The 23,840-nt window shown below is 39.6% G+C and overlaps 1 protein-coding gene across 2 annotated transcripts in view; it reads right to left on the bottom strand.

The window, feature by feature from the left end:
• The window catches only part of a2m1 (alpha-2-macroglobulin 1), a 49,463-nt gene extending 26,366 nt beyond the window's left edge, over positions 1-23,097 (bottom strand). For both annotated transcript variants that reach the window (XM_084716843.1, XM_084716844.1), the window contains exons 1-14: positions 22,874-23,097; positions 18,641-18,821; positions 12,276-12,432; positions 9,755-9,807; positions 8,308-8,328; positions 7,956-8,124; positions 7,763-7,847; positions 5,783-5,903; positions 5,571-5,685; positions 5,380-5,489; positions 3,564-3,719; positions 3,139-3,375; positions 2,027-2,090; positions 690-835 (exon numbers count right to left, since the gene is read on the bottom strand). In XM_084716843.1, the coding sequence (XP_084572969.1) occupies positions 690-835; positions 2,027-2,090; positions 3,139-3,375; positions 3,564-3,719; positions 5,380-5,489; positions 5,571-5,685; positions 5,783-5,903; positions 7,763-7,847; positions 7,956-8,124; positions 8,308-8,328; positions 9,755-9,807; positions 12,276-12,432; positions 18,641-18,821; positions 22,874-22,956 (1,698 nt within the window). In that variant the 5' untranslated portion in view covers positions 22,957-23,097. The remainder of the gene's footprint in view (positions 1-689; positions 836-2,026; positions 2,091-3,138; positions 3,376-3,563; positions 3,720-5,379; positions 5,490-5,570; positions 5,686-5,782; positions 5,904-7,762; positions 7,848-7,955; positions 8,125-8,307; positions 8,329-9,754; positions 9,808-12,275; positions 12,433-18,640; positions 18,822-22,873) is intronic.
• Between the last annotated feature and the right edge of the window lie 743 nt (positions 23,098-23,840).

The raw sequence follows: 23,840 nt of genomic DNA, 5'->3' as shown, positions 1-23,840 counted from the left end.
TTCAGTTTTACAAGTGGTAGACATAATTAGTTACTTTTGGTAACACTTTCCATGACAATCATGTCTATCAAGTGTTATAAGCACATTCATTATAATGCATTTATAAGGCTTTAGAAAAATCTTCATAAATGTTAACAATCATGCAGCTTATAACAAGGTTTAATGTCTTATAAACAGCAATACTGTACTATAACATGACTTAGTGAGCTTTAAGTAAAATGGCAGCACTATACAAGGTTATTACGTTTCTGAAAAGGAATAATGTCTTATAAACATCATAAAATTGCTAATAACCTTGTACAGCGCTGTCACTTAACTTAAAGCTCATTATGTCATGCTATAGCATGCTATGGCATATTATTAATGATTATATTATAACAGATTCTAAACTCTATATGTCTTTATAACTGTCTAAAGTTATACTGGTTATAATGTCCTGCGTAACATGACTCAGATTTTTCTCTTAAACACTGTTGTCACTTTGGCATGGAGCTATAAAGCATTATAAATGTTCAACTTTGTCCAACACTTACAATACTAAATATAAGTTGTCCTTCTTTTTTACAAACATATATAAATAGTTTATTAGGCCTTATAAATGCACTATAATGTCTTCTGAATGTGCTTATAAGGCCTAATAGACTTGTCCTTTGTAGACAGTGTTACCTAAAGTCTTCCTGTGGTTATACCTTGTTATTGAGGCAGAGTTGAATGGGGAAGTCCTTGCTATCGGCCACAGCCTCTCCACTGGGCATCACAGTGTAAATTACCACTTGGGCAAAAGGTGCCAGGTTTGTAACGTCACGGAGCGATATGGACACCTCTCCTTTTTTGACTGAGGCAGAAACACAGAAAGACAATAAAAACACACAAAACACCAAAATGCACTTTCTCATTTTGAATATAACACATATTTGTATTATGTTTAAACAGCAGTCTTTATTGCATATGGGCAAACAATAATCTGCTAGGTTAGCCTGAAGCTAATGTAGCTAGGTAGGTTTGCCTGAAGTTGACCTTGGAAATAAGCTTCTTTTAAAACTTTTTGTTGAGCATTTTTGCCTTTTATTTGATGTACGGCAACACAACACAGAACATAGGGTCATGTGATATGTGCTTTAACCATTAGGCTACTGTTTGTTATTGTCAACAAATCTCAAGATAAGACTTTGCCACTTGAGTAGTGATCTGCTCTGACACGCTAAGTCGCTTCAGGACGGGCTCAGGATGTGTGACTCTACAGGTTGCTTCACCAGTTGGTCTTTCGGTCAGTCCACAAAAATCCCCATCTTTTGCCAACCACAGTTTTGACCGAGGAGGCTGAAATTTGCCATGGAAGTCGAGTGTGTGTCTGTGTGTATTTGTGTTCATGTCATTTGGCTAAAAGGGGGCGTGGTAATGGAGAGGGCTATCACACATAACTTCCAAATGGATTCACAGACTCGCACAGCATCTTGTGGAAAGGCTGGTCATGAGCCAAAGCACAGCTGATGAGCCGCTCTTACCAAATAGCAAAAGGGGGCGTGAAAAATGGTGCAGAACTTTGCATTCAGCCCTGACAAAACAGCAAGATATTTATTTAAACAGAAGCAGTGCTGCTGCAAAACCCTGTTGTGTATGCAAGTGCACTGCAAAGCCCTTCTGCTTCCATACATGTCACATAAAATAAAATAGCTAAAAGATGCTGTAACACTCTACTATGTTCATGAGGTAGTTGCTAACTTTGTTTTGTGCTCAACCGGTAGTGTACAGTGGATTTATCTGTCCATGTTGTTGCTGCTGAAATGCTGAGAGCTAAAGGGAACCATAGAGTTGGGTGCATTGATCTGGTAGCCTAGTAATAGCAGACCAAGTAGTCATGTGATCCAGCATCTCCACAAATACAAATGTTACTAGGCTCAGTAATTTCCTAAAACAGCAGGCACTAAAAACATCACTTACTTACTTCTGACAATAAGATAAAAACAGATTATCCCCAGGCTCCTTCAATAAACCCATTTTAGTTAAAATTAACATTGGTTTTTACCAGTTCCTGCTTGAAAGGCCACTGGGACACGGCCGTGTTGCACAATTCCGCCTCTGGACATCACCTACACAGAAACACAATCAGAGAAATGAAATGTGTTTTTCCACACAACAGGGTGAAGAACTCTGCAATCTGGTTTTATAAACTAATACTGCGTCCAAACTGAACACAATTGTCTGACTGTCATGAAGCACTGGACGCTCTCTATCACCACTGGGGCTTTTATGTAATAATCCTATTTCTGTTTATTTCCAATATTATTCAGGAATAAACAGAAATAGGACAGTGGACAAAAGTTTAGTGTCCTTGGTTAACAGTGTAAATTTGATAAGGAGACATAAAATGTGCCAATATGTCCAATTTGGGACATAACGTCTCAATTTGAACATTGTTATTTATATATTTAGATCATTTTGTTATGTATTTACAACATTACAAGCAACCAGGCAGCTTAAACTATAATAGATCTTTGGAGAAACTCACAAATGCTGAAATCCTAAAATAATTTGCAATTGTTGTTGCCAAGTCATAAGTCAGAGTCTGCATGTCCAAGTTAACTTTTCCAGTTTATAACAAACCAAATTTCATGAAAATCAGTCCAGGTTTAAGCACATTACAGTCAATTTTGGAGTCAAGTCTGCATCTCTTATTTGTTTACTAACAGACCAGACAGACATGTAGCAGAGACGGCAGTGAAGCTCAGAAAACAGGGATTTATTCATTTTGTGTCGTGTCTATCCTTAGTGGATCATAACATATCAGGTATGGCATTAATCTGCAGATGCTCTTGTTTAAGATGAGATGAAACTTATTTATGAATATCAGTTTTTGAGCCAAAAATGTGGCCATCAACATAACAGGCAAGCCTTGTTTTTAGCCTAGCAGTTGTTGCAGACCCTACCAGATGATTAAGAGGAGTGAGGCCACAGTTGGTACAATAAAGGTTATATTTATGATTTGTTGCTTTTACAAACAGATGACCACCATCTGCTGCAGGTAATAAAATAGCTATGGATTAGTGCCTCATACAACCTCACTTCAAATAATCCAAACTATCCCTTTAAATACTGACAGTCAGCCATATCCCACCGTATGAATACCCTAACCCTTACCAGGTAAAAGAAGTCGAGGGCTTCCTGTCCTGGCTTTAGCTCCTGTCCCTGGATGATGTACTGAGCACGCACAGTGGCATCTTTGTCACAGGAGATCTTCCCATCGACCTGCATGATCTTCAGAAAGCTGCTGCTCTTGGAGTAAAACACTGTGGCGAGGTGGTAAGCCGACCTGTACTCTGGCTTGCGCACATTGGGCACATACGGCTCGGTGTCCTCCGTCTTTCTGGACCTGGCCTGTTGACACAACGGCCATAGGTCAAAGGTCAAAGAAACTTCACTTATCAACATCTATTTCTTAACTGTGAACTAACATTAAGAAGTCTAAAAAACAGTAATATAAGAAGAATTTACCAATAGGAACACCTTGTACTGAATTGATTCTTCAGGAAAAACAAAAAGAGCTCTGACGAGCAGCAACCAACCTTTAGGTTGACAATGTCCGTCCAGTTGGTGGTGTCGAAAGAAAACGAAGCCATGCCTTTCCTGTCTGTGGTGAGTGTCAATTCCTCTGAGTCTCTGGCAAACAGGTACACCGCCTCATTGGCCACTGGTTTGTTGTCTGGACCGACCACTTTGACCTGCAGACAAATCAGAACGCAGAAGCTAAGCCACAGCAGACAGCTCAAAATATATGGAGAGTAAAAGTTCATCAATTCCCAACATGATAATGATGGTCTCCAGAATTTCAAATTATTCATAACAATCGTCTGTGAAAAGATGATATAGACTTGAAGGTGGTGACTGTGGATATGAAGAGGAAAGTGTCCAAAATGTAAAGCGTTAATCCTCTGATGAGCAAGAATGTGACCAAATTTATGTTATCTGCCAGTTACAGAGGTTGCAAAAATTGATACATTCTTTACTCAAGTAGAAGTACAGACGCTCGAAAGTGGTAAAAGTACAGGCTCTGAAATATACTATAAAGTATAGTATAAAAATATAAAAGTAAAAAGATGCCTTCTGAAGGAAATTTCTACCGGTTGTTTCTACACAAAGCCAACTGATTCTCGCCTTTTCTCTACAGTTGAGTCTCTTGTTGTTTTATTCTCGTTATGTATTTTATATCATTTTTGTTTTGTTAAGTTATTTTTGTCTTGCTGCATCCTTTATGTTGTTTTAGTCGTCATGTTTTTCACCTTGTTTTCATTTTGTTGCGTCATTCATGTTGTTTTATCTTCTTACATCGTCGTCATCTTGTTATTGATTTCGTCTCATTGTGTCTTTTACGTTGCGCAATTTTGTCTTGTTAAATAGTCTTAAGTATTTGAATTTTCTTCTTGTTAAGTCATTTTTGTATTTCTTCATCTTTTACATTGTTTTTGTCTTTTCTTTCTTTTCATTTTCTTTTGTCTTTATGTCATTTTTAATCTAGTGATATTTACATTTTTATCTTCTTTCGTCGTTTTTGTCTTCTTGCGTCTTTTACATAATTGTATTAAGTTATTTTTGTCTTGCCGCATCCTTTGCATCATTTTTGTCATTACATTGTTTTTACGTAAATTTCATTTTGTTACATCGTCTTCATCTTGTTACAGCATTTTAATATTTTTACATCTTTTACTTCTTTTAGGGAAATTTCATCTAATTACATCATTTTTATATTCTTTTAAATAATTTTCATCTTGTCAAGTCATTTTTCTCTTGCTCCATCTTTTACATTGTTTTTGTCTTGTTAGGTTTTTTAAGTTGTTTTGATTTTGTAATGTAACGCCACTTTGTTATTGTTTCATCTTGTATGTGGTTTTCATTCCGTTACATTTTTTTTAGATTTATTTTATCACGTCTCCAAAATAAGACACTGCAGTTGAAAGCTGGATTACAAAGCTTCTGAAGGGAATCCGATCACATCGACATGTAAGACTACACTGCTAGCGTTAGCATTAGCTTAATGTTAGCCCTTCCTGCTCATCTTACTTCGTGGCAAACCCTGTCACTTTTCCAGCAGCTAGAAAATAACAGACAAGACTTTTCTTGGTGTTGAGAAGCCGCAGTATTTATTAACTGACTGACTGACCGAAACCTGCACTGTACATTTACTGCCAGACCAACAGCTTGACCCTAGGTTTAAGTTTCTCTCCGCTATGAGAAGCACTGGTCTGCCACTCACTCTCCTTCATTTACACACTTATACACTGCCATATTCCTGCTCCGATAAAAACTATCGACTATTAACTATGATAATTACTATCATGGCTAGGTTTGCTGACAGCAGGCCAACAGCTACCAGTGACTGATTACCTTTCCCTCGAAGGGAATGCCAGGCTTGTACGTTGTAGGCACATCCTCAAAGGTCACAGTTCTGATGTTACTGCTGAAACCGGTCCGCTTACTGCCCTTAAGAATGACCCCTAGATGGTAGTGAACATACAGATCATCAGGAACGTGTATTCATGACTAAATGAACAGTTTCCAGCATGCAGTCAACCTACCAGTGCCAAACTCCTCCATTTCAGCACTAACATCAAAATTGTCATCGTACATGCTCTTGTTGAGGGCGAAGTCTGTCAGGTTTACAGTTTGTGTAGCACAGCCACTTCTATCCGTCTAGGAGAGATTAACACACACACACACACACACACACACATAATCAGTGTAAGATCTGACAACAGCCAGTCATATTTCTTTTATCTGGATCACTCACTGTCAATTGGTACGTCTTGCAGAGGTCACTTTCTTGAGTACTTGAATACCAGTAAAACCGAATGGCGTGTCTACACATCACAGCTTTCACTGAACCGACAACTGGTTTCCCATAGGTGTATCTGCAGGACAAAGCACAGAGAGACAGAGATGCATTTTTAAAAATCTATTTCAATTTTAGATCGACTCACAGAAGGCAGGTGTTGGAAATTAAGCATTTCAGGTTTCCTCAAACAGATCTTAAGATATGACTAGGAATATCTTAAAAAATTGGTTTTACTTTCAACATAGACAAGCCTAACACCTTAGTCCCACCCCTTTTTTCTCCTTGATCCAATTACAGTTGACCAAACTTAGTACCAAGTGAAACCTCTGTCAGCTTTCTCCTTTCTGGTTTCCTGTACTTATTTGATATATATGGTCAAATATAGTAAGTTATGTTATGTTCCGTGTTTCTCTATGTTGAAAAGAAAACCAAATTTTGAAGATGGTTAAAAGATCTTGCTGGGGGACCTGAAAAATTGACATATATTCACATCTCAAGCTAGCTAATGTTAGCAAAAGGCTGGCTAACTAGTCTGTATAAATCAGTAGCTAGCAAGTTACATCTGATAGCTAATGTTAGCAAAATGCTAACTAATCAGCAACCTAACATACACCAAGTTAAGCAGCTAGTTAGCATTTTGGTTCTCTTTTAATTGTAGACAAGCATAGCACATAGCATATCTTAAGGCCCCAACACATGATTAGCAGTAAAAATGCTTTGCGCTGGCTGTTCCACTGTTTTCCTATGGAGAGAGCAGTGGCGCCCGTCTAAGCTACCTTTGGCGTGGTGCACAGCTTGGATCCGCCTCTGATCACTGTGCTCAAAGTTCAAATTATTTGAACTTTGACCTCTTTGCTGAGGTCAAAGCACAACCAATGAGATAAGAGCTGTACATGACGAAGCAGGCAGAGGAAACCACAGACGTGTGGAAGTGACACAAGCAGAGGAGACAATGACTGATGGTCAAGTCTTGAAGAGAACCCCAGGCTCGTGGAAGATGCCGCAAGAGTGATCATTTTAGCTTTTTTGCAATGTCACAGTGAAGGAACAACAAACACAATTCTCACAAGAGGAAAGTGTTTCAGGGTTCCCACTCTAAAACACAACAGTAAAACCAGACTATGATCTCGCTAGTAAACGTAATGCCTGGCAAAATGTGAACTATCAGGTTGGGTTACAAGTTTTGTGAATCATATAGTTTAAGGTAGCTCAGCTGTTCATATACCAGGCAGACAGGATGTAGCTGTTGTAGCGCTGTGCTTTACCTTTCTGCGCCCCACCTCACGGTGAGTCCGAAACAAATTTCTTATCATCTGAAGGCCCGTTAATACTGCCTTCAAATGGAACTTCTGAATTTGTGTTTATGGAAACAGGAAAGGAGAAAGTTGGCCGAGGTTCCATCAGGCGCCAAGAGAGCTTAACTGTTATTAAAGCAGAGGGCAAAAAGGGTCGGGCCTTACAAAGGCTTTATAGGCAGTTAACCAGCTGTGGGACAAATAGCTAAACGGTCTTAGTTCTATCTGTGATTTGAGCACTTCATATGTACACAACATTTAGTGGGGATCAATGATCACGTTAGCAAGGTGGTGAAAGCTAGTTAGCCTAGCTTGTTGGCTTCATCTTTGTATCATGCAGAATGGGTTTCCCAAATGTTGTAAAGTGACAGTTCACACCACTAACAGTTGATATGTAGCTAATGCTACGTGGGCTAGTTGGAAGAACAGGGAAAAAATGTCTTGCATCAACAATTCTACTACGTACATTAGCAAACAAGTCAAGGTGACAACATGTCTCATGGAAGTGCTGGCCCTCAGATGCTTCCATGGGAAACACACATTCAGAGTTTCTTAAAAAATGGTTTTAAAATGAGGAGAACTGAATTCTCAGTTTGATTTAATAAATGGCTACTCTGTCATGTTTAGGTGGGACACTCACTTTCCACAAATCCTTATTGTTGCCTCTTGGTCCAGGATGGTAATCACGCTGGGTAGGTGCACCTTTACTTCATACTTTGGCAAAACTAAAGCAACAGAAACAGAATAAAGCTGAAAATGACCATAGATCAAACAATTTTGGTAACTGTGACACGTTCTTTTCTTCTTTTTTTTAGCATGTAACTGCAGCGTACCGTATTCCTTGATTTCAAAGGTGTGGGAGACCTTCTCTCCTTTGTCCGTTGAGGCAGTGATTGTGTAAGTTCCTTGTGCGGCCTCAGGAATCATGGGGTGGGAAAGATCAAGGATGCCGCTGACAAGGGGCTTGTCCAACCACTGGGCAATTCGATTTGAATTGGGATCCTACATTCAGACAGAGGCACATTCATTGACACATTCTGTTTCACTGAGACATAAGCTACACAAGCTAAAGAACAATGATAAAGATGCATTTTAATGTTATTTAAAGACGTATAACTAGTCAAAGGTTAGCAGGAGAGGTGCCATGCAGGGTCTTATGAATGTGTGAGTCAGACTCAATCTTACCTGGAGTTCCACCAATTTGTACTGAAAAATAAAAATAAAAACAATTCTGTTAAGGTTGTTTGACTGCACACATTATTGGCACAATACACACAGTCTGCAATCAGATTACATCTAAAAAGTTTTCCCAGAAATTTCGGCTCTCTAATTCATACTCCAAACACATCTTGATCACCCTCTTGTGGCTGGGGGTATATATTCTGGCTTCAGTTTTATACAGAACTGGAATTGGACCCCTCGCTTCAATCTTTATTTATGTCGGTGCTGTAGCCACAGTTAGCTAGTCACTTCAGTTAGCTGTGCAGCTAGTAGAGGTCCTATTATTTAACCAGAATATTTTCATATCTAGCTTGGAGAATTAAGGGTTCATTTTGACCAAACCAGAGCTGGTGATTGTTGCAATAGCGAAAAGACTAACCAAGACATTTTTGGTGTTTTAATTTTTCTCTGCCAAGTTTGAGTCAACAGTGTTAAATGTGGCATTTAAGCTAGTCTTAAGTCAGTAAAGAAGAGAAACCTGAATTCAGAAGGTGCAGAGTTGTATTTTATTGTTTAATACAGAAAACCGACATTTTGGGAGTTTGCTTATTAGACTAAAAGCAAATTCACAGCTTGTACACATCTTCCAAGTGAAACTTTAGGGATGGGCCTAAGCTAGAGCAGACTATCGTCACTTGAGGTACAAAGTGGCATTAGATAATCCAAAGAAAAAGAACCTTTGATACACCCTTTCAAGGAAAACGGACCCACATACGCTTTGAAAAACTTATTATTATTTAAAATTCTAGTCAAGATCCAAAAATATTGGCCTAAATTTAGGGGGAGATGTGTATAAGATGATGTACATGACATATAAAATGTTTTTAGTTTTGATATAATGGCGCAGCCATAAAAATGTTGTGAATATTTCACCCAGACATCTCAGATGAGGAGGGATGAAGCAGCAGCTACATGGTGTGGGTACAAAAATACATGGATCTTATAAATTACAGCTTTATTGATTCCTGTGAGACAGACATCTGAAAAAGTCATGAAAGCTGAAGAGACTTACTGCTTTCTAGCAAGCTCCCCTCATCACATGACCCATCTGAATGAATTTCACGTTCGCTGCACGCATTTGTGTTTTCAGCCTCTCAACACAAGCGGAAAAGGCCCTGAGCTCGTATTGATTCAGATGTTTGGGTCAAATGCAGTGTGTGCCAAATGAACTCTGACAGCATGTTTATCACACTACTCCACACAGCGCTTCACACCCACGCTGTCTTCAAAATCAACAAACAACCCTCCTTTCACCTCCCACTCTCCTGAACCAAAATAGACCTCGTTCCTTACATTCACCGACTGCTTCATTGAAATCACAGCAGATCACAAACTTCACTGGTTGGAATTATTACACACAGGAGACAATGTCGCAAGATTTTGCAGGGCAAAAATGAATAAATAAGCTTACCACTCGAGCTACAGGGATGAAATTGGCATCCATAGAGACGATTCGGAACTGGACTTTAAAGAAAGAAAAAGGAAAAAAATGACATCAATTAATTTTCTAAATTTAAACACATAGTTATAAAAGAGGATGTGAAACAAATTAAATGGTTACAGGAAGCAACAGTTTGTAGTTCAATGTAAAACCAGTTTTTAAAGGACGGTTGCAGCACTTTAGTATTGTCCTTCAATAGTTACAAGACTTAGAGAGACTGTTTAAAAGACACAATGGTTAAATTCAGGCAGCAGAGGCCGAGATATCCTCACTTTAAATAACTTCAAATACACTGGATACTACATTTCCCCTAATGTAACAGCATATTTTTGCACCCCGCCTTGCCTTGTAAACACTTGTATGTAGTGTTGTAAAGAACAACAAGAAACAATCAGCATAATATGGACATAAAAGAAAATAAATAATACAAAATATACAAATAAAAAATAATGAACAATAAAATGAGGGGAAAGATGGGGAAGAAGAAAAAAGTACAGGGGTATAGCAGATATCTTTAAATCGAGGTATCAGGGAAAAAAAATTCATTATAATCCAGAAACGTACTACTATTTGTAATCAGTCAAAGCCAGAGATTTTAATAGAAGTTTTGCAGATCACTTCTTAAGATTGCACCTTTTCTTATAGATCTAAATTAGCGAGAACATTACAATTATTTGGCAAGAAAATAGTGATGTTAGCTGCAGTCTGTGCTGCACACCACTTTGTACCAGGTGGATAATAGAGCCCATAATAAGGGGGAAAAAAAAGAAAAAGAAAAAAGGAAAATCAGGTTCCCCTGGCTCCTCCTAGTGCTCCTAATGGCAACAACCAATCAGAATCAGGAGGAGTCTCTAACACAGGTTTCAACCCAAAACCCAAAACATCCCTATTTGACGATGAGTGTATGAGGCTCAATCATTTATCTTCTCCAGAACTGCTCATCCCAGCTTTCAATATCTAGACCGGTCTGCGAGTCCCTAACTGGTCATATGAAATTTGTTTTGACTGAAGATGACCACAGAAAACCTGAAGCCAATGAGAGGAAATGATCAGAGGGAGGGCTGGTAAACCCTGCTACAGCACACGTGTGGTCTTGTGTAGAGATGCACCGATTTAAATTTTCTTGGCCGATTCCAATTTTTTTTAAAAAATGCCAATTTCGATTTTCAGTCTAAGAACTATAATTGACAGAATTCACAAACATTTTTGCAACTTTTCTTGTAAAAAATTAAATTGGATGTTCATAACAAAACACTGAATATTAAATACTCTCTTACACTTTCTCCAAAGTCCTCCAGATTACAGCCAGGCCTTATTATAGTTTTACATTAAGATTATGAATTGGAGGAACGCGATCTCATGAGATCACGGAATCCCGCGGGATTTTCGCGGGACGTGATTTCAGGTGATCTCCTGTGGAAGCAGATGTAAACAAGACTGACGCAGTGCAACAGTTTGCTGCAGTAAAACCTTGCCATGACAGACGCAGAAGTTAAAGGAGTCTGGTTGTTTATTCTTCAGCCAGAACAGGAGGTGAGATTTTAACTGTCCCTCTGTGAACAGCAGTCTGCTGCTGGCTAACATTAGCCTGAAGAGCTAGAGAGTTTACGGCTGTTCTGCAACATTATCAGCTGCTCTGTCTCGTTGTAGACTCTCTGTTTTCTCTTTATCCTGTTCTTTGAATCTGTCGCTAATACCAATTTCATGCAAGCATGTGTCTACGTGTGTGTAGCTGTCATCAGTGCTGTGGTGATATCAGTCAGTTTGTCTGCTGTGCGCATGATGTGACCATCGTGCAGAACACGTGTGTGACAATGACGGGCACAGAATCGGATATGTGGCGCTGACAGGCTGATCACGCTGAAAACCCGCTGGTTCCAGTCTCTGGCCGGTCAATTTTCCTGTACTGCTTCTCATGAATGCTGGAGACAAGACAGACTTGTCTGGGATTCCTCCTATTGAAATGTCTTGAGATGTGTCACTTGTGCCATGGGCAAACCACAACAACTTCAAGATACCCCATTAAAAAAGTAGGCGCCATAAGACCTCCATTTTAGGAAGTGCAGTGGGCTTTTAAACGAGATTGATGGATTTTTTTTTATTTATATATATATATATATATATATATATATATATGTATATATATATATATATATATATATATATATATATATATATATATATATATATATTTCAATGCACACAACTTCTATCAAGAACTCTTGAGGAACCACCATTCTTCTGTGTGCTGAATATAGACATAATTCCTAAAATTGTCATGTTGTGCCTCAGCATTATGCAGATTTTGTAATATAGTCCAAATTGTGCAAGTACAGCTGAATTGGTAAGCAGTGCAGAGAGGATAATGTGCGCTGTATGAAGAGTACGACTGCAACAGAGCAGCAGCAGCAGCCATTCTACCTCACAGCAGGAAGCTCAGTACACTTCAAATGTCCTGCTAGTGGACACAGTCACAGCATGTAATACTTACCAGTCTGTCCAGGTTTGTAGATGGGTTTATCAGTCTGAACGATATGGATGAAAGCAGGAGGCTCAATGAGGATTTTGGACTTCTTGCTCATCGAGGCGCTCTCACCCTGAATGGTGACATTAATGGATGCCACAGTTCTGGCAGAGACTATAGGAACCTGCAGTACCAGAAAAAAAACATCTGTCAGAGCAGAGCTCGAAATTAACAGCTTTCTTCAGTGTCCTACAGCTGTTCCCGATTCTACTTTCAACAGACATCATAACCATTGTCCTAAACAGAAGGGTTTAAGGTTTTTTGTTCCATTCTTAAATTGCTGCTTATTAAATCTTTCCTTGAGACAAGCACAAAACCAATTCCAAAAAACTGCAATGAATTGCAAAATCATTGACCGATATTCTGTTGAATACAGAACAAATATGAGATATTTAATATTCAAACTTAACTTTATTGTTTTTTGTAAATATACACTTATTCTGAATTTGATGCCTGCAACAAGTTCCAAAAAGTTGGAACAGGAGCATGTTTACCACTGTGACATATCACACATTTTCAATGGCAGACAGGCCTGGACTGCAGGCAGGTCAGATTAGTACCTGAACTCTTTTACTATGAAGCCACACTGTTGGAACACGTGCACAATGTGTCTTGGCATTGTCTTGCTGAAATACACAGGAAATAGCTCAGAAAAAGTCACTGTCTGGATGGCAGCATATATTGCTCCAAAACCTGTATGCGGCTTTCAGCATTGCTGGGGTCTTCATAGGTGAGACAGTTACCCAGGATGCTATGGGCGCTAACACTTTTGAAGTTAGCGCTGGTAACAATCTGGACGGTCCTTTTCCTCTTTAGGCCAGAGGACAAAGCGTCCCTGATTTGTGAACACTGAGATGAGCTAAGGCCCAAAGAAGTCAACGTTTCTGGATTTAGTTTAAATATGTCTATGATTTCTCAGCATATGTTTAAGCACATCAAAACCATACACCTACACGAGTGACTGATCTTTAATGAGCTAGGAGTCATTTACATTTGCTGTAGGAGTGTTATGTCACTTTATTAATATTTTTCCAGGCAAGAAAGTAGGGGTGTGCGATATGACGATATTAGATCGTGAAGGATTAGAACGTGTAGACGATCTGCCAAAGTGAGGAGATCGTATGGATCGTTCAGGGGTCCCTAACAGGCGGACCCACACGCCGTCCTATACGGACCCGGACCTATAACCAATAAATTATTAAGAGATTTTAAAATTTGACGGGACGCGTCTATTTTAACTGGCGCAACTTTTCTAGTCTTTCCGGCGCTGGTTTATCTGATCAGGAAACACACAGACCAACTGCAGAGAAGCTGCGTGTGGAGGAGACTGTTGTTAATGACGGAGTTTATTACTAATGTGATGCTTAATGACATCATCACCAACCAGATGCACTTATAAAATTAAACAACTGTATAAGGACGTAAAACAGGAGAGTCTGTGTTTCTCTGTGAGAAACTTTCAGACCTTCTCACAGCAGAGTGAACAGGTGAGGGAGGAGAGGAGGGCAGACTGATCACTAATCAATACCGTCGTCCTCTCGGACTGATTAAAAAACATAAAAATGCCAAAATTGGTGACAAACCAAACCTGGGTGTCCACACAAATAAAGTCTTCGTGTGAAACACTGCAGAGTGTAACACCGTGCTGTTTACAGACAGTCTGCTGTCTGTAGTTTGACAGAGAGGGTCGTGTCTAGAAGGGAACCCTAGACCTGCGAAAGATCGCGCGAGTTTGATTATTTTAGTAGAAATAACAGACACAAATCTCGCGAGAGTTGCGCAAATAAAGAGTTACCTTCTAGACACGAGCGAAAAAGGTGCGCAGCTCCGAAAATAGAAAATCATGTCGTGGTGTCGATGTTTTTAATGTGGCGGGCCGTCATAAATAAAACTATTCACTGATCCACAGAGAGTCACTGAAACACTGATCACTGACCTGCTGTGATGGAAAAATACTCACATTCTTTACTTAGGTATTTTTACATTGTGGTATTAGTGTTTTTACTTAATTACAGTTTTAAAATCTTACATGTTATTGTTTCCTTTTTTTGAAAAATCAACATTTTTATTGCTGTTGTTGTACTTTAATGGTATTCCCCTGGGGGACAGGGGACTGGTTTACCAGAAGAAAAATGTTGTGATTTTAACATGTTAACAAAACATTCTGGTGACTGTTTCAGTTAAAAGAGTTAGTTCCATCCTCTGTTTGTGGTTTCTGCAGACTTTACTACCTTTACTTTTACCTTTGTGCTTGAAAAAAAAAGTAGGAATTAAAATAAAAACAATAAATGTAAATCTAAATACATAGCATAGCATTGCAGACCTTAGGCATTCTAGCTGTTAATTTGTTGAGGTAATCTGGAGAAATTTCACCCCACGCTTCTAGAAGCCCCTCCCACAAGTTGGATTGGCTGGATGGGCACTTCTTGCGTACCATACGGTCAAGCTGCTCCCACAACAGCTCAATGGGGTTTAGATCTGGTGACTGCGCTGGCCACTCCATTACAGATAGAATACCAGCTGCCTGCTTCTTCTCTAAATAGTTCTTGCACAATTTGGAGGTGTGCTTTGGGTCATTGTCCTTTTGTAGGATGAAATTGGCTCCAATCAAGCACTGTCCACAGGGTATGGCATGGCGTTGCAAAATGGAGTGATAGCCTTCCTTATTCAAAATCCCTTTTACCCTGAACAAATCTCCCACCTTACCAGCACCAAAGCAACCCCAGACCATCACGTTACCCCCACCATGCTTGACAGATGGCGTCAGGCACTCTTCCAGCATCTTTTCAGTTGTTCTGCGTCTCACAAATGTTCTTCTGTGTGATCCAAACACCTCAAACTTCGATTCGTCCATCCATAACAATTCCTCTGTCCAATGTCTGTGTTCTTTTGCCCATATTAATCTTTTTCTTTTATTGGCCAGTCTCAGATATGGCTTTTTCTTTGCCACTCTGCCCTGAAGGCCAGCATCCCGGAGTCGCCTCTTCACTGTAGATGTTGACACTGGCGTTTTGCGGGTACAATTTAATGAAGCTGCCAGTTGAGGACCTGTGAGGCGTCTATTTCTCAAACTAGAGACTCTCATGTACTTATCTTCTTGCTCAGTTGTGCAGCGGGGCTTCCCACTTCTTTTTCTACTCTGGTTAGAGCCTGTTTGTGCTGTTCTCTGAAGGGAGTAGTACACACCGTTGTAGGAAATCTTCAGGTTCTTGGCAATTTCTCGCATGGAATAGCCTTCATTTCTAAGAACAAGAATAGACTGTCGAGTTTCACATGAAAGTTCTCTTTTTCTGGCCATTTTGAGCTTTTAATCGACCCCACAAATGTGATGCTCCAGATACTCAACCTGCTCAAAGCAAGGTCAGTTTTATAGCTTCTCTAACCAGCTAAACTGTGTTCAGCTGTGCTAACATGATTGCACAAGGGTTTTCTAATCATCCATTAGCCTTCTGACGCAATGAGCAAACACATTGTACCATTAGAACACTGGAGTGATAGTTGCTGGAAATGGGCCTCTATACACCTATGTAGGTATTGCACCAAAAACCAGACATTTGCAGCTAAAATAGTCATTTACCACATTAGCAATGTATAGAGTGTATTTCTGATTAGTTTAAAGTTATCTTCATTGAAAAAAAACAGTGCTTTTCTTTCAAAAATAAGGAAATTTCTAAGTGACCCCAAACTTTTGAACGTTTGTGTAGATTCCCAATATGTGGTCAGTTTATCCAAATAACATCCATTTGGAAATGTGCTCTGAAGTTCTTGTTCTCTGTCTAAGAATTTCCCCAGATACTATATCATTTTGACCCAGGTGCTATTTTTATTGTCCTCGGGACAGCAGGACATCCTTAGTTTCGAGTGCCGTGCCAGAAAGGATCGAGGGATATTTGAGTCTTCAGGAGGGGAAGAAAGAGAGGATTTAGTTTGGTACAGAACCACAATTTGTGCTCAGTTGACAAGCACTAGATTGTACATTCTGCTTCTTTGGACTTTGAAACATCTGTCATCTATAATAGTTTAGAGTAACCAGAGTTCTGCTCAAATTGAGCCACAGACCTCTTCCACCTCACAGGGTTGATTATGAATAACGTCATACTTGCAATAGCATATGTTTTCACTTGTTAATGGAGCTGCTATTATATAACAGGGACTGGAACCACTTCCAAAAGTTGTGAGGGGTGTTTTTGTTGTATGCCTGTGTGTTGTGGAGTGTGGGGGTCAGGCGTAGGGGGTGTTTTCCAGAGGAATGCAGGTACATAGCTAGCCTCTGGCAGAAAGCAGCCTGCGTTTAGTTGCAGATAGACAAAAGCCAGACTCGGCCTGCAGCAGGGCCAAACACTGGGGAGCGAAGTGAAACTAAGTGCTATTGTCACAGAGCTGATTGGGGTCGGCGGGTCGTTTCGCATCAATATGGAGCAAGGCCTGCAAGTTGCATAACAGCGAGCAGCGGTGTGACGGAAACCAGAGCAGTAATTTACAGAGCAGCATTGGCGTTGACAGCCTCTGTCATGGCGCCGGCTGGATAATTAGGTACATAACGACTGCAGTATTTGTGTCATTACTTTAATGGAGGGCTGGGGGGGGGGGCGAGGAGAGGAAAGTACGCTGTACTTAGAAACCTCATGGATGCATTTAACCACTGCAAACATTTAAATCCATACTGCTGAAAATGCAAAGGCAGATAGCAAAAAGCAAATACGTTTTACACAAGCACCTTTCAAAAAAAAAGTTGGGACACTGTAAAAAGTAAATAAAAACAGAAAGCAATGATTTGCAAATCCTTTTTAACCTGTATTTAACTGAATACAGAACAAAGATGAGATATTTAATTCTAAAAACTGATATAGGTCTATAGGTGATATAGAGTACCTAAGTCACACCCCTTCTGGTGGAACTTCAGAAAAACATATTAACTCTAGTCAGTGGTGAGAGACAAATTCTTTTTTTGATCCCATTTGAATTGTGTCTCAAATTACATGTATGATGTTTGTCAATTTAAAACATAAACTTACAAGTCAAGAAAGTATCAGTCTGTGAAGATATGTAATGACAGAGACACCAGATGTCACATAAGTGACGTCATGACTCTCTTCCTTCTAAAGCTAATGTTAGCTGCTGAAGCTACGATGCTACTTCACAAGGGGCAACAAGATTGGTCTTGGTCACATATACTGTGTGAGACAAGAGATGTAGTTCACTGAGCAGTTTCACACAAACTTAAAACTATGACAAACCGAGATTTTCTAAACTTTTAAAATTATGTCAATAATTTGTCTCTTGCCATAGACTACCATTCATGTTGACTTAGGCGCTCTATATCATATTGCAATGTATGTTCACCAATATGCACCAGTATGAAATTTATTTATTTTATATTCTTTTTTCAGTGTACCTTTCCTCAGTTTGTTGTCATATGTATATTTCATATGATTTACAAGGGATGGCTCACTCAAAAAACTAAACTTGCATGAGGGTGAGTAGATAAACACTGAATTTTCATTTTTAGGTGAACTATTCCTTTAACATGTTAACTACAATAAATAGTATTCTATTAGGCTTGGGCATAATAAAGGTATTCCTCTTTCTATTAAACTGATGGGGAGATGCTGTATTGTAGTGTGCAGTTTCCACCACCAGGGGTCAGTCTCTGCACGGCAGCACAGCTGGCAAACACAGCTTTCATTAGCAGAAGAAACATGACGTTTTGGTGATAAAGTTACAGGACTAAGTAGTTAGTCCCCTGTTTTGGATTATGTTGGATTCAGCCCAGATGATAAAGGTAAACTAACAAACACACAGACTATTGAATGGTCACAGTAGCGTTTCGTCATGAATGTGTAACTTTTGCAAACAGCATAGAGAGTAAGGGGGAGACTAATTACTGATGACAGAGTTACGGTAAATGTGCGCTGAGCGGAGGGAAAAATGTGCAGTGAAGTTGTCATTCTGGCAGAATATGTACAGAGACGGCTTCTCAAGACTGAAGTGGAGCTCCTGTCTGTGCGTGACGATCAGCTCCACCTATGTGGAGTATTTCGAGTACAGTGTAGCCGAGCCATTTCACACAAGTCTTACCAAAATACCGTTATAATAACGTACACCCCGGTAAAATGTCAGGAGGGTTTGATAAAAATTATACTGCCCATGCCTACTACTCAGAGAACTATTTTTTTGTAAATACACACCCATTCTGAATTTGAAGGCATTCTGTTTTTTGTTTTTTTTTACATTTTACACAGTGTCCCAACTTTATCAGAATCAGGGTTGTATGTTATAATTACACAATTGTGTTAAATTGCCTAACTGTGTGTACACATGTAGAGTCATACCTGGAAGTTTAAGCAGCGGTAAAAGTCCTCTTTGACGGCCTCCTCCAGGAGGACGGTGCTGCCAGAGTCCATTTCGAGGACGACGGTCAGAGAGACGGGCTCCGTGGGGCCATGGATCTGAGCACACAGGCTCTCCTGGTTCCCTCCTTTCACCTGTGAGCTCACGGTCACCGCAAAAATCCTGCAGGTAGATAGAGGACATTAAATGAGCTGCAAAATATGATGTGCTACATATCCAGACAAAATACTTAAGAAAATCATAATGTTCTGAGCATTTTAGCATCTTTTAGCTCATTGTTTTGGCTTTCCACAATTACTACAGCTACTGTTCTGGTTCAGTCTCACTGCACTCATGTATTTTTTTAACGAACAGCTAGTCAAGGTTCAGCTCAAGCTGAACCATGGATGAGTTCATTTCTATTGTAATTTTCTTTTTAAATGCTTCTGAGTTTTGTACCAATTACAGAAATTTTTGTCAGGCTATGGACGGAAATAGACAAAGAAAAAGCAACACAATGGAAGAAAATCAGCTGTGGTAGCACACAGAGAAGAGGAGGAGACCAAATGTGTAACTGACATTTGGCCTGGCAACTTTACAGCACCAGTTAGGAAAAAAATTCACAAAAAAGATCCCACACTTTTTTAATTATTTTCCGAAATGAGTTGTGTCTAGAAAATTTCAGTACACTCCACTACTGTGATGTAATGTTTTGTGGTACTATATTATTATATATACTATATAATCACAGAATTTTCACAAATCCAGGGTTCCCTTCTAAACATGACACAAGTCTAGGGAGACGCAGCTCATGAGGATGATGACAGGTTGCAGGCTTGTTATGTGTAGTTCTTTACTGCACAATATAACTCCAATGCGCAACCAAAATCAACCGGATCAAATGTACACAATGTAACACCATGACAGTAAACTGAATGGTTTTGGGTTGTGGACAAAGCGAGACATTTGAGGATGAAATTTAGGAAACACTGATCACCATTTTACGGCACTGGCATTTTACGGACCAAACTAAATGATTAATTGTGAAAATAATCTACAGATTAATCAAGTATGAAAATAATCATTAGTTGCAGCCCCATTATTATGTATTTTTACTAAAAGCTACTACAAGGTGGTTTCATTTGTTGTTGATTTTGGAGCCCCCTGTGGACAAAAGCGGTAGTGTTTCCACTGAAATAACCACAAAATATAAGATCAAAAATAAAATGATCTAAATAAGAATTTCCCCCTGCTTCTTTTTAATTGGCTGGCATACTACTCACTGGAACTTTGCCTGGAAAACGTAAACACAGGCTTGGTTCATCTGATTTGATGGAGAATCCAACCCAGTGGCAGCCATTAAGAACAACTATATCACATAGCTGATCCTCTTGTGGACGTACCTGTTAACTTGAGCAGGTCATATAGAGTCATCAGTATTAAACTGACCACTTAAAAACTCTTTACAGTAGCTTTAAGTATGATTTCAAAGGAAGGACTTGTGCTGTACTGAGGGATTTTTACATTGTGGGGTTGTTATTTTTACCTCAGTTAAAGATCTGAGTACTACTTCTACCACTGGAAAAAGCTGCATGCAAATTAGTGTTTGGAATGTGGTGTTTGTTCTAACATGTTTTCCATGTAAATTACAGTGAAGGACACCTTAAACAACCTTATTATCTGGATTCAACGAAGCGCTCTGCTGAATATTGTGTGTTTGAGGCTGGTTGGCACACAGGGGCCTGCTGCTGCCAATGAGAAATAAAGGACACATTTAATTGAGTTTTTGGGTGGTGCTGCTGAGAATATTGATGCCGTTTTAGCCAGAACGGAAGTTGCATGATGATGATGATGACTCTGATACTAAACTATGAAAGGCATTTGAGTCATGAGCACAGTGCAGATAACACACAGGACTGTAAAACAAAGGTCAAACCAAAAATCAATATGCAGAGACAGTGAGGTTTTGCCTTTGCAACTCAGAGTTGTTTGGATTTGAGGCCTAAATGCATTTTGAGGAGAAAAACAGTGTTCCCTTTAAACTGATAATCAGTGGTGAAGTAACTATGTACAAGTAGTAGTATTTCAGTAAAATTGTGAGGTACTTGTGCTCGAATATTTCCATTTTATGCTACTCAGTACAAGATTATATACAACTGATAACAAGCTTTCAAAATAAAAGTATTGTTGAAGTTTAAACCAGTGGTTTCTAATCTTGTTGTATAAATATATGTATGCATGTAATCTAATGATGTCATGTCATATAATGTCATACACAATACTAAATCAGTCAGAGGAACCAAGGCATTACTTTTACTTTAACTACATTTTGTTTCTAATACTTATGTAGGGTAGACTGGGGATGTTTGCAACAGGAGACAGTTGAAACAAGTGATGATACGCATACGATCCCCCAACCAGGAAGATAAAAGACAGTTTAAATTAATCAAAACCTTCTTAGTTTGAATCTTTGTTTTGTTGACTTCAAAGTGACATCTTTCGTATATCTCTGGGGGCGTGTTCAGACCTGACAAAATGTAGCAAAACTTTAATTTTAAAACAGAAACAGCTGAGTGCAAAACACCATGTTGTGTATGCAAGCACACTGCTATGCCTTTTTAATACAGTGGGGTTTATTTACATGTCGCTGCTGATTGGGTAAGACTTCTGAATCACCAACCAATCAAGAGAAAACCTGTCTGAAGGAAGCATGGACACGTCGTTCAACCCAGAAACCACTGTGCACTGGTTTTTTTATACACCTTATTGAACATGTCCTTGCTAGCACATGATGTTCTACCATGGCTGACAGGGTTTGGACGTTCTTGTAACTGTCCCCAAGCTAAGCAGCCATATCAAAACAGACCACACAACCATATATATTTTTTTAACATTAACAAGTCATTGTGGGTTACATCAAAGGATAGTTTACCAAAGTACAAATTGCCTGCTTGCCAGGGGCAAGTAAAATGCCATGTTGGGCTAGTGGTCCTGGCAACTCACTTGCCAAAGCGGGCAAGTGGTATAAAAGAAACTATTAAACCATTTTGATTGTTGATTAATCGTTAGTTATTTTTTTTAATGCAAAAATGGCAGGGGATGTTGTTTTCAGCCACTAAAATATGGATATTTTCTCGGTTAATTATCATATTTTACATTATATGTTTGGTTTTTGGACTGACAAAACAAGACATTTAAAGACATCACCTTGTACTTTGAAAAACTGGGCTAGGTATTTTTCACTATTTTCTTATATTTTAAACCTAAATTAAACATGAAAAATAACTTTAGTTGCTCTTACTTGATAACTGCTAATAAATAAAACAATTTGCACAGAGGCAAGTAGAAACTGACTTTGGGCAAGTAGATTTTTGACCCACTTGCCAAACAGGGCAAGTGAAAAAAAAAAAGAAATGTCATGCACTGACATGTTTAACAGAAGTTTCTTGCATTGCAAATTGTTGCATTCTTCCTGAACCTGGAGTTGGGGTCAGTTGCAACATCGTACTTCTTCTTTCCAAATAAATACTAATAATAAAGTTTGATCTTAATTTAGTGATTTGGTTGGTCTACTTCAAAAAGCCTCTAAGAAATGAATGTTCTGTATTTATCTTCTCCTTTATGTGTTCAGTTATCATAAAGTTGAAACTGAGTAACAGAGATATGCAAAAAGAGTTCCAACCGTCCCCTGTCTCCCCTACTTTTATTTAAATAGGACTTTTCGTGCAGGACTTTTACTTGTAATAGAGTGTTTTTGCATTGGTGCACTTGTACTTTTACTTAAGCAAACTTCTTCCACCAGTTTAGATAATTTAACCAAATAAATCCTTATCATCTATCACTCATTGTTCAACTTAATCCCAATAATTTAAGCAGATTATTCAGTAAATGGTGGTAAGTGATCGCAGATGGAGGACACACACACACACACACACACACACACACACACACACACACACACACACACACACACACACACACACACACACACACACACACACACTGGTGGGTCTACAGATTACATAACAGTATCCTGAGGCCAAACACCGGACTTTGAATCTCAGCAGTGGGACGATGCTGGTTTTGGTCCTTGATGATATCAAACAACATGATTTCCAATATTTTGTCAACTTCACATCACGTGCAGCTGCGTCTCCTGCACGCGCTGGCGTGACGCACAAACCAAACTTTTGCAAACAACATGAGATGCTGAAATTAAACTTATATGTACTTACGTTTCATTGAGGTGGGCCGATGTCGCAGTTGGCAGGAGCGCTGAGGCGATGATGACGGCGAACATTTGGAGGACAGGTGCCATGTCTGCACGGCGGAGACGGCGCTTCGCAGGCAGCGGAGACAACTTGCACTGCACCGGAGAAGGACGCACTTCCAGGCTGCTGCTAACCCCCACCGCGGGCCGGACTCAACAGAGACACAAAGTTGCTGAAACGCAGGGGGCGGTGGCGCTGGTTTGCTGTTTATACCCCCAAACCACCGCCACCCCCTCCCTCTGGAGTCACTCCCCCCCGAGTTCGTTGGACCTCTGCAGCCTCCTCCCTATTCCCGAGGGACTGCCACTTCCCAAAAGTTGAATCACACACTCCTGGCTGCACTCCTCCACTTTCAGAAGAATTTGAGACGGGTCCACACCGCAGAGTGATTGAGTGAGGGGTGAAAGAGGTGGGTGGTTGGGAAGGTGAAAAGGAGCCATTGTCTGATACAGATGGTGACCAGGCAATTTCAGGCCTGTTGAGCAACAACACACTGTTCGAGTATTGAAGACATCAGGGAGAAGATGACACTGTCCCCCTGCGACCATCCCTCCCACTAAGAGAATTTATAATAATTAATTTAATAATAAATTTCACTTTATCCATCCAAGTCTTGTTCTTCTTGCATACTGCAGGAGGCTCCATGAAATCATCAAAAAAAAAAAAAAGTGTCAAACTCGAGGCCCGCGGGCCAAATGCGGCCGGCAACTCATTGTATGTGGCCCCTGAGAGTTTGCAAAGAATAAGCTTGTTCAAAATGAACTGTGCCTCACCTGGAAAGTGGATTAAATCAGGTGGCCGCGGCAGGAGATGGACAAAAGCTGCAGTCAAGTCGGACAGTTTCTTGCAGACTCCAAAGAAGGTTCAGGAAGTGATGCTGACATCCAGTTAGTTCACCTGTTTTCTACCTGTAGTTTGCAGAACACATTCA

The sequence above is a fragment of the Lutjanus erythropterus genome, chromosome 4 (assembly GCF_056507025.1).
Source record: "Lutjanus erythropterus isolate fLutEry1 chromosome 4, fLutEry1.hap2, whole genome shotgun sequence".
Classification (NCBI taxonomy): Eukaryota; Metazoa; Chordata; class Actinopteri; order Lutjaniformes; family Lutjanidae; genus Lutjanus; species Lutjanus erythropterus.
The sequence above is the reverse complement of the archived record's forward strand: the minus strand, read 5'-3'. Positions and strand labels throughout refer to the sequence as shown.